The sequence below is a fragment of the Macrobrachium rosenbergii genome, chromosome 1 (genome assembly GCF_040412425.1).
Source record: "Macrobrachium rosenbergii isolate ZJJX-2024 chromosome 1, ASM4041242v1, whole genome shotgun sequence".
NCBI classification, from domain to species: domain Eukaryota; kingdom Metazoa; phylum Arthropoda; class Malacostraca; order Decapoda; family Palaemonidae; genus Macrobrachium; species Macrobrachium rosenbergii.
Genome location: NC_089741.1, coordinates 39,518,070 through 39,528,537, shown reverse-complemented (window position 1 = coordinate 39,528,537; position 10,468 = coordinate 39,518,070). Strand labels below are relative to the sequence as shown.

Below are 10,468 nucleotides of genomic sequence, written 5' to 3'. Positions count from 1 at the left end.
TGTGTCTTCATATACATATGTATATACATAGAATACTTTAACTTGTCAAAATTAACTTCTCCCAAATGGGGGAGGTTGCTTGCCCCACGCTCTTCTTCTCCAATCCCTGCTGCTGCCGCGACCCATCCCAATCGACTAATTTACTAGATACATAACCATCTGCATCATGCGATTCAGAATCACTTCGCGTGCTGTACGAGATGTTTAATTTGTCTCACGCGCGTGCGTGAAGCACAGGAGACCGGAGTTTTCTGTACAGCCGCTACAGCGCATGATCAAGGCCATCGAAAATAGATCTATCTTTCGTAGGTCTCGGTAAAATTCTCTATGAGCCGCAGCCCATGAAACTTTAACCACGGACTGGTGGTGGCCTGTCCTATGTCGCTGCCAGATGCACGATTATGGGTAAATTTAACCTTAAATAAAATGAAAACTACCGAGGCTAGAGGGCTGCAATCTGGTATGTGTGAAGACTGGAGGGTGGATAATCAACATATCAATTTGCAGCCCTCTGGTCTCAGTAGTTTTTAAGATTTGAGGGCGGACAGAAAAAAGTCCGGACAGAATAAAGTGCGGACGGACAGACAAAGCCGGCAAAATAGTTTTCTTTTACAGAAAACTAAAAATCAGAGAGTTCAATCTAAATAGAAGTTGAAAGTAACTTTGACACGCCAGCAAATTAAATAAAAGTAAATTGAGATTGGTATATACCAAGATAAGTAAGCAAGCAAATAAATAAATGTGTGATTAAATTCATCATTACAAAAATCAAAACTCGAAGGTATTGGAAGCTATGAGAGAGAGAGAGAGAGAGAGAGAGAGAGAGAGAGAGAGAGAGAGAGAGAGAGAGAGAGAGAGAAATTATAATTCTAATCTTGAAAAAATGTCCAAAGCTGACACTCACACCAGTCAGCAATTTCCCTCCCTATGAGAGAGAGAGAGAGAGAGAGAGAGAGAGAGAGAGAGAGAGAGAGAGAGAGAGAGAGAGAGAGAGAGAATTATAACTTTAATCTTGAAAAAAAATGTCCAAAGCTGACACTCACACCAGTCAACAATTCTCTCTTTACGAGAGAGAGAGAGAGAGAGAGAGAGAGAGAGAGAGAGAGAGAGGAACCGGAACCCAATAACGAAAAACTAGGTAACGCGTTTCTCTTCATGGTTTTAAAAGGAAACTATTTCTACTCTTAACCAGCCGAGTTTACAGTAATGGTACCAGACTTCCCTCCCTCCTCCCACACAGAGACAATAGCTAGAACGTGCTGTTATGCATTCCCAGATAACTATGCTCGATGTTCGTGGAATAACGGATGAATTACTCGTGAACCTACGCAATGTAAATAGATAAAAAACAATCATAAATCATGTGCTGATGTTCCTTCATTTAATAATTTACTTAATTTACTCATATTTTTATTTATTTATTAATTTAACTTTATTTTTTCCTAATAACTGATTCTCTTCTTTCTGTATTTCCTATTACACTCTTATCTTCTTTTAAATGAACACCGTATTCGTTGGAAGCTTTAATTTCAAGTCTATGGACATAATATTACGTGATTAATTATTTATCAGAATTACAACATACCGGTAATTACAACAGTGCTCACTACTGTACGCATTTTCCCCCCTAAAATAACTTGACGAAGATTTCCCAATGACTGGCATTAAATACTCCCATTCCATAAGCTTCCTTTTAATGTTAAAAATAATTAAATAAAGGAAAATTCTACAAGGAATATGAAATAAGATATTTTAACGTGTGTTTATATATATATATATATATATATATATATATATATATATATATATATATATATATATATATATATATATATATATATATATATATATATATATATATATATATATTCTCCGGTTCATAGAATTTTCTCTCAGAATTTTTTCAACGTTAAAAAATATATGAAAATATTCTCCCGATCTTAGAATTTTTCGCTGAATTTTCCGTAACGTAAAAAATATATGAAAATACTCTCTCAATCACAGAATTTTTTCACAGAATTTTCCGTAACATTAATAAATATATAAAAAATACTCTCTTAGTCACAAAATTTTTCGCAGAATTTTCCGTGATATTAAAAAATATATATAAAATACTCTCCTAGTCATAGAATTTTTCGCAGAATTTTCCGTAACATTAAAAAATATATAAAAATCCTCCCTCGTTTACAGAATTTTTCGCAGAATTTTTCGTAACATTAAAAAATATACAAAAATACTCTCCCAGTCACAGAATTTTTGGCAGATTTTTCCGTAACGTTAAAAATATATATATAAATACTCTATCGATCTCAGAATTTTTCGCAGAATTTTTCGTAACGTACGAAAAATAATGAAAAATACTCTCCCAGTCACAGAATGTTTTCGCAGAATTTTTCGCAACGTTCAAAAATGTACAAAAACACTCTCAGTCAAAGAATTTTTCGCAGAATTCTTCGTAAAATTAAAGCAAACATTAGATTCATTTTAAATGAGAAAGTATGAACCACGACATAAACTCTAATTCCGGAATTTGCAGAAAATGCTGAATGATACAGGATCTCTCTCTCTCTCTCTCTCTCTCTCTCCGTACTGACTGCAGCATCGACAGTGCATTGCAATTTTACATTTTCAAGAACATTATACTTTCAACGGCGTCATCATCGATATATGAATTTATGATGATTACCTCTCGAATTTCCAGCCCCAAAACTCTTTTTTTTACTTTTTATTTTTTATATATATTCTTTTTTTTTTTTATTCGAAGAGCAGGAAGGCGTGCAGAGCGGAGGGGCCTCTAATCGGGCTCTGGAAAGAGCACACTTAAAGCATTCTCTGAACCAGTAGTTACACCCACCCACCCACGCCCAACCCCCGCCCCCCATTCCCACCCCCATCCACCAAAATACTCCATACCCCCTCCCACCTTCAAAACCACCCCACGTCCCCCTCATCTCACCCCCCCCTTTTTGCTCTCCTGGGCAAAAATTCTGGATTTTCGAAAATCGAAAACTTAACCCACCTTCAGCCAATGACACAGCAGCTTTCTTTAGCCAAGCATTGCAAGCACATTGACACCTTACTTGTAATACAATTTGATTTCACTTGATTTTGCTAGATTTAATTTTATTTCATTTGATTTCACTTGATTTCATCTGATCTCACTTGATTTCATTTGATTTCACTTCATCTGATTTCATTTGATTTCACTTCATTTTATTTGATTTCACTTGATTTCATCTGATTTACGGAAATTCGGCCATAAAGCCAAAGCACTGGAGCACTTCCAGCCATCCAGTGCCTGAGACAATATTTAAAGGAAGTTAGAGTGGTTGGACAGCAAGATTGACGAAAGGAAGCTGGAACGGAGGTAAAGTAAAAGACTAAAATGTGGGCGCAGCTAGCGGCCAAAGGGACGCTGCAAACAATCTTAAGTAATGCCAACAGTGCGCCACATAAGTGCACCACTGATGGCACATTTTAAAGTAATCGCGAAATTAAGCATGATTCCGGAAACCCACGAAAACAGAATTCCCCGAATGAAATCTCGAATGGCAGAAAGAAACGCATCGAGGAGGCACTGGCGTTCAGATGACTGCAATCAAAACCAATTTACTATTTTAACCAAAAAACCTATGAAACTATTTGATGGCGTACTTAAATTTACATTCTTTAAATACACACTTCAATAAATTGTTTTAGATTGGTCTTGGAAAACGGTATATCCAGCAATCTGGTCTCTTAATGTCACAAATTCTAAGAGATCGTCAATGGGTATTTTTGGTAAATAATGATACCACACCAAAGCTCACACGCCTGGACTCAATATTAATTTGTAAATGGTTTAATTCATTCATTCACCAAGTCTAAATTGGTATCAACCATTGGGTCAAGAGTATCAATTAGCAATTTTACTAAACTGAAAAAACAAATGTAAATTACAGTAAAAATAAACACTGGTATTTAACTCCAGCCGAACCACGGGAAAAATTGGAGAGAGAGAGAGAGAGAGAGAGAGAGAGAGAGAGAGTAGAACTTCATATATTAAGAGAAAAGAGAGACATAGTGGACTCCATATATATTACAATAAGACAGAAAACAGGAGAGAGAGAGAGAGAGAGAGAGAGAGAGAGAGAGAGAGAGGCACACACAACATCCAATAATCTGTATTCATTTCATCAAATTTACTCCCCCCTCCCCATCCCCCTCTCCAACTCCCTCCCCTTTGCATCCTGTTTCTTGCCCCTATCCATTCAGCCTGGAAATGTTCCATGTCTGGTTTTTTTTTTTCGACTGGAAAAAACATCTTTGTGGTTCAACCTCCCTCGAAATATGAACCAACTGCAACTCAAGAGATCATTTAAGCAAATGTCATGCAAAAAGGGGGATATATATTTTCATATATGAAAACCTATCCCTTTATCAAGTGGGGCTCCATCTGGTGTCATGTTTTTTTTTCCTAGTTCAGTGGAAAGCCCGTGAGAGAAAAAAATTTTTCCCCTCCGTAAGAAATGGAACTTTTTTTTTTTTTTAAGTGATTCTTGTACGTGTAAATAATATTTTACGGGTGTGAATAACAAGGATTAGGGGAGGAAAAGTGAGTGAAGAGGAAAATACGTATATTGAGAGAGAGAGAGAGAGAGAGAGAGAGAGAGAGAGAGAGAGAGAGAGAGAGAGAGAGAGAGAGAGAGAAACTTCATTTCGTAACCCTGGTTTCCTCTCTGTCGTGGAAAACCCAATAAAAAGACTACCAGTTGTATGTCATTTTCTCTGTTTCTCAAGAGATTAAATCACCCGCTAGTTTTTTTTTTTCATTTCGAAATTTTCCTGCGTTTGCGCAAAGGCTCTCCTCCCTCAACATTATTATTTTTTTCTTTTCTTTTTTTTGAGCTCTTTTAATTTTGAGGTATAGTATGTATGTGTGTGCATACATATACACACATTTATATATATACATACATATATATATATATATATATATATATATATATATATATATATATATATATATATATACATATATATTCTTGAAATCGCATGACCACGTTCTGTATACATGCACCGTGCCCTAGGAAAGAATTAAACACCAGGTATTAATCCGTACTTCTTTACGATGAATATTTAATGGTACAAATTTACAATATGCTAAAGTGACAGTGAAAACGAATATACGTTTGGAAAACAAATATTCTCACCTGGTAAGTGGTAAAAAAAAAAATTAACACTCACTAACATTCTTTTCCAACTCTGTCATCCTATAAATACTTTCAAAATCTTTTACCGGCCCTGTAGCTTTTCCTCATGGTCACCAAGCAGTTCTTCTGGGATGTGAGCTGTTCGTCGTGTCTTATCCCATAAACTAACCCCAACATCTGCCTGTCCCATAACTTTCGTCAGTGTTAGATGTGTGAAAATAAAAACTAGTCTTGGAAGCAGTCAATCTTCCATCTATATATCCTAATGTGTACTACGTTACCATAATGATGTGTGATCAACTAAAAAAATTACCTTCCATATCACTTAATCCTCAGAACCCTTCCCTTCACAATTCTCTCAACAAACTGTCTGTAGGTCCACCTTGTCACTGTACTACAGATTCTAGCTCTTATCATGTAAGAGCCAAAACACTGTACTATGTTAAGTGATCACAGTGCAAAAATACATCTTTGAAGTCACAAGCAGGACCACTGTAATGGGACAGCACAGACCTCTGGAGCAAAACAAGAGCAATCCTTTGAAGACTCAGCTGAATCCTTCTCACTTTTTGACTTCCTTAGCCAGCCAGTCTAGAGACTCGTAGATGCCCGTCGAATTAAGGGCACTGGTGCCCTGGATGAACCACGGGCGCTTCAGGCGTTCGAGTTCAAGGACTTCTGTGATAGAGGCCGGTGAGACAGCCTCTGGTAGATCTTGCTTGTTGGCCATTACGAGCAGAGGGCAGTAGTCCAGCTGTGGGTCGTCCAGCTGCCAAAAAGGAACAAGAGGTTGAACTGCTTATTAAAGGAGGGAGATTATTAAAGGAGTATAATTCCTTTAGGCATGTCTTCTTACAACTGTAGCTCATGTTATCTCATTCCCATCGGTGTCCAAAAAAAAAAAAAAAAAGTTTCATTTTCATGGTATTAATGAGTGCTAATTTTTACGACGTGCCAATGTATATTGCATGTTTTTTGTCCGCACACTCAGGAAAAGAATCTCGTTATGCGCTGTAACACTGATCCACCAACGAGTGAGGTCATTTTCACTGATGGCTGAGGTCATTCATCCACTGTCATGTAAGTCCACCATGTCTGACCTTACTTGTATTGATAGCAATAACTACTGATTTCAGTAAGGAAAATAGACATTTAATTACGCGTTTGTCAATTTGGGTAGTTTCGAGTGAGACAGAAGAATTAGGACACTAGAGAGAGAGAGAGAGAGAGAGAGAGAGAGAGAGAGAGAGAGAGAGAGAGAGAGAGAGAGAGAGAGAGAAACTGCATAAATTTCTCACTTCTGTGAGTTGTTCTGGTTCATTGTCATAAATTTGAACTACAGAAAAGAAGAGAGAGAGAGAGAGAGAGAGAGAGAGAGAGAGAGAGAGAGAGAGAGAGAGAGAGAGAGAGAGAGGGCAGGGGAGAATTGCAGTGCTTAGTACGCCAAAAGGAAAGTTGTTGGCTAAATGCTTAGTCCCGCATAATTCATATCAAAGTCGACCCTCACGTACCATGTACCATCAGTCATATTTTATATCAAAGTCGACCCCTTACGTACCACGTACCACAAGTCATAATTCACATCAAAGTCGACCCTTACATACCAAGTACTGTAAGCTCTCTCTTGCCTCCGGAAACCTCTCCTTGTCAGTGCTGTCTACGATGAAGATGGCGGCGGACGTACCTGGAAAATAATGCCTCCACAAGGGGCGCATTTTGGAATGAGAAGGAATGTCCCACACTGTGAAACTTATGTTCCCGTGCTCCACCGTCTCGACGTTGAAGCCTGTTTGAAGGAGTTGGAAAGTCTAATGAATAATGGCACTGTATTCTTTATCTCTCTTCACCATCTATGTATACAGTATGTATGTATGTGTATATATGTACATATATAGGTGCGTGCGTGTTTTTTAGGGCGCGTAGACTTAACAAAATTATTTCATAAATTATCATGTATAAGATTTAGGATAAAGGCCAAGCGCTGGGACCTAGGAGGTCATTCAGCGCTGAAATGGACATTGACAGTAAAACGTTTGAAAGGTGTAACAGGGAGAAGTCTCGCAGCTGCACTGTGAAACAAGGGTGGAAAGTAAGATGGAAGAAAGAGAATATGAACGGAGGTACAGTCAAAGGAATGACAGGGATTGCAACTGAGGGCCGAAGGGACGCTGCAAAGAACCTTCACTAATGCCTACAGTGCATCGTGTGAGGCGCACTGACGGCACTACCAACCTACGGGGATTTATATTGGTATTTTCTATTTCTGTATTTTTTTTAGGGGGTGGGCTAGACTTTGAAAATTGGATGTTTTTATGTCACTGTAACTAGCCAATATATATATACAGTATATATATATATTATTTTTTTGTAAAGAAAATGTTCATTTTATATGAAAATAATACCGATGACTTCGTCTCGTCAACATTTATCAAGGAAATAAATGCAATAAGATAACTGATTATATTATGAATTTTTCATCTCATCACCTTGACATTTTGTTGTATTCATAAACATTAAGCCACAAATGTTATGCCCAATTCGGCCCACCTCGAAAAGAATACCGATGGGGAATGATAGCTGACACGTGGGTTCGTCACCTGTGGATCGAATCCACAGGTGATGAGCCACTTGTCAATTAAAATTCCCCTTCGGTTTTATTTCCGAGGTGGACCGAATTGGATATTACATTTAAACGACATCCGTAGCTTAATGCCTGTTGTTGTATTACGTGTATAGAATCTACTGGTCTCGTTTTACCAGATATATGTGTATATAGATATATATGTATATATGTATATATATATATATATATTTATGTATATACAATATATATATATATATATATATATATATATATATATATATATATATATACATACATACATACATACATACACACACACATATACTGTATATTTATATCTACATCTGTCATAGCCAACAATGACCTCTCAACTTCTTAATTACCATATAACCTGTTTAATAATAGCTCAACTCACCAATCGTCGGGATCGTCTGAACGACTTTGCCCAGTTTGAGTTTGTAGAGGATCGTCGTCTTTCCAACACCGTCGAGGCCGACTATAGTAAAGAACGAGTTTATCAATGAAAATAGTATTTATGAATGAAAGGGTCTGGCGAAGAAGAAGGGCATAATTATGAATGGAAGGTTCTTACACATTCTCAGTGCAAATGAATGGGAGTTGGGTCTTGCATTTAGTAGATGCTTATATTTTTCTTAAACTAGGTTGAGTCAAGACTTGAAAGTTAAGTCAGTGTAGTAATTTTGTTTTAATTCAGAGTCATTAAATAACTATACAACTTATACTTGTAAACTGAATGATTAACATAGCTTCAGTGTTAGTAATTTTGTTTCAATTCAAAGTCATTAAATAACAATACGACTTATACTTGTAAACTGAGTGATCAACATAGCTTCATTGACAGTAATTTTGCTTTAATTCAAAGTCATTAAATAACTATTCGACTTATATTATAAACTGAGTGATTAACATTAGCTTCAGTGACAGCGTTTTAAATCCAGTCTGATGCAATACACAAAGATAAGCAGATTCAATTAACGTTCCTTTTATGCTTTGATGAATAAGAGTTCAGCGTGACCTTCCTTGCTTCCTTACGGGCTGCTCCTGGGGCAGGCGCCCGTGCTGGCATAAGGCCACCTTAATCTACACACACACACGAACACAAATATGTCATTACTGATTTTAAATGAGTACACCATAAAGATGGTCTTAAATCTCTTGTAAAGTCCAAAGACCACAACCCACGTCTTAGGCAAGACTGTACTCGTACAGGAAGACCAGGTGAAAAAAAAAAAAAAAAAAATATATATATATATATATATATATATATATATATATATATATATATATATATATATATATATATATATATATATATATATATATATACATATATATATATAATATATATATATATATATATACACATACATACACACATTTATATATATGAATATATATATATATATATATATATATATATATATATATATATATATATATATACATACATACATTTATATATATGAAGAAATTAGGTACTGGCAGCTTTCCAACGACTTAAAATGATGAAGACGTAAAGACGTACAATCAGAACAGCAGCCTCTTACCCATCACGATCCTGCAAGGTTCAGGACCCTTGATTAGTGACAGGATGCCGCTGAGGATAGCACCCATTATTCACTAGGACACAACTTGAATCTATTCGGCAAAAACTGTCGGGTCTGTTTCGTTCAAAGTTGCACCGTGAGATCAGGCAGTTTGTATTCGCGTGACTACGTCATTTGTCCACTGCTATCGCTAGTTGGCACTCGAATATCACCGACACTTCTTCTGCGGTTGTTGAGGAGAGTCCGAAATAAACAAACTGTCAGGAACGAACGTCCAACGCCATCTGTCGCGGGAGAACTAGCGTTGGTATATATAAGCACGGAGTAAGCAACGCCACGTATCGAATGCAACGTGTTGCGGACCACGAAGTCAAGTAAAGAGTTGTCAGCGTACTCCTGTCCCCTGAACTGAGTCTTCTTATCTCTCCTCCACTTCACACCCAACTCCCCACTCCGTCTGGCACGTACCCACCTCCTCCTCCTCCCCACCCCATTTCCCCTCCCGTAAACTCCGATTGCATGACTCACTGCCTGTAACCTTCAGCAAGATGTTGCAACACGTTTTGTCATACTTGCGTCGCGCTCACAGGTGAGTGATGTTGTAAATGTTATAGCAATTGTTAATAGCAAAAACAACAGCTAGTTAATGGTAGTATTCATTTAACGAGTGGGTCGACTGGTGGTCTCGTTTTAACAATATATGCCTTTATATCTAGTTTTTTTTCTTTTGTTTTGTTTACAAAAAAAAAAAACTAGGAAATAGGTATTCATTATCGAATAAAGAGAGAATTTACTTAGAGATGTCTAGAGCAAAGCAAACGCCTTTACAATATGTATATATATTTTATATATATAGATAGATATATACGTATATATATGCACACACGTACATAATGTATGACGCGTTATCATCCCTTTATCTTATCAAGTGACGAGATTCTTGCAAGTCATTTTGACAACACTCCACGTTGCAAGGGCCTTCAACGAGTGTCATCCAACACTTGGCATTGACCCAAGCGTATATATACACACACACCACAATAAGTCTCTCTCGACACAACAGAGGGAATTTTGACGTTCCCTTTTGACAGTTTCTTTCCCTCAAAGTTTAAATAATGGATTCT

General features: G+C 37.0%; 2 protein-coding genes across 3 annotated transcripts in view; both read right to left on the bottom strand.

The window, feature by feature from the left end:
* The window catches only part of stet (stem cell tumor), an 804,488-nt gene that overhangs the window by 564,070 nt on the left and 229,950 nt on the right, over positions 1 to 10,468 (bottom strand). The window lies entirely within an intron of this gene.
* LOC136855701 (uncharacterized) lies at positions 5,089 to 10,388 on the bottom strand. 2 transcript variants are annotated; one of them, XM_067133061.1, is made up of 4 exons: positions 9,345 to 10,388; positions 8,192 to 8,272; positions 6,797 to 6,978; positions 5,089 to 5,961 (listed from the first exon to the last, which is right to left on the bottom strand). In XM_067133061.1, exons 1-4 carry the CDS (start codon positions 9,409 to 9,411, stop codon positions 5,755 to 5,757), a joined length of 537 nt encoding a protein of 178 aa, XP_066989162.1. In that variant the 5' UTR covers positions 9,412 to 10,388; the 3' UTR covers positions 5,089 to 5,754. The 2 variants fall into 2 exon arrangements, with proteins under 2 accessions (XP_066989162.1, XP_066989235.1); XM_067133134.1 differs by lacking the exon at positions 8,192 to 8,272 and having other exon boundaries at positions 9,345 to 9,772.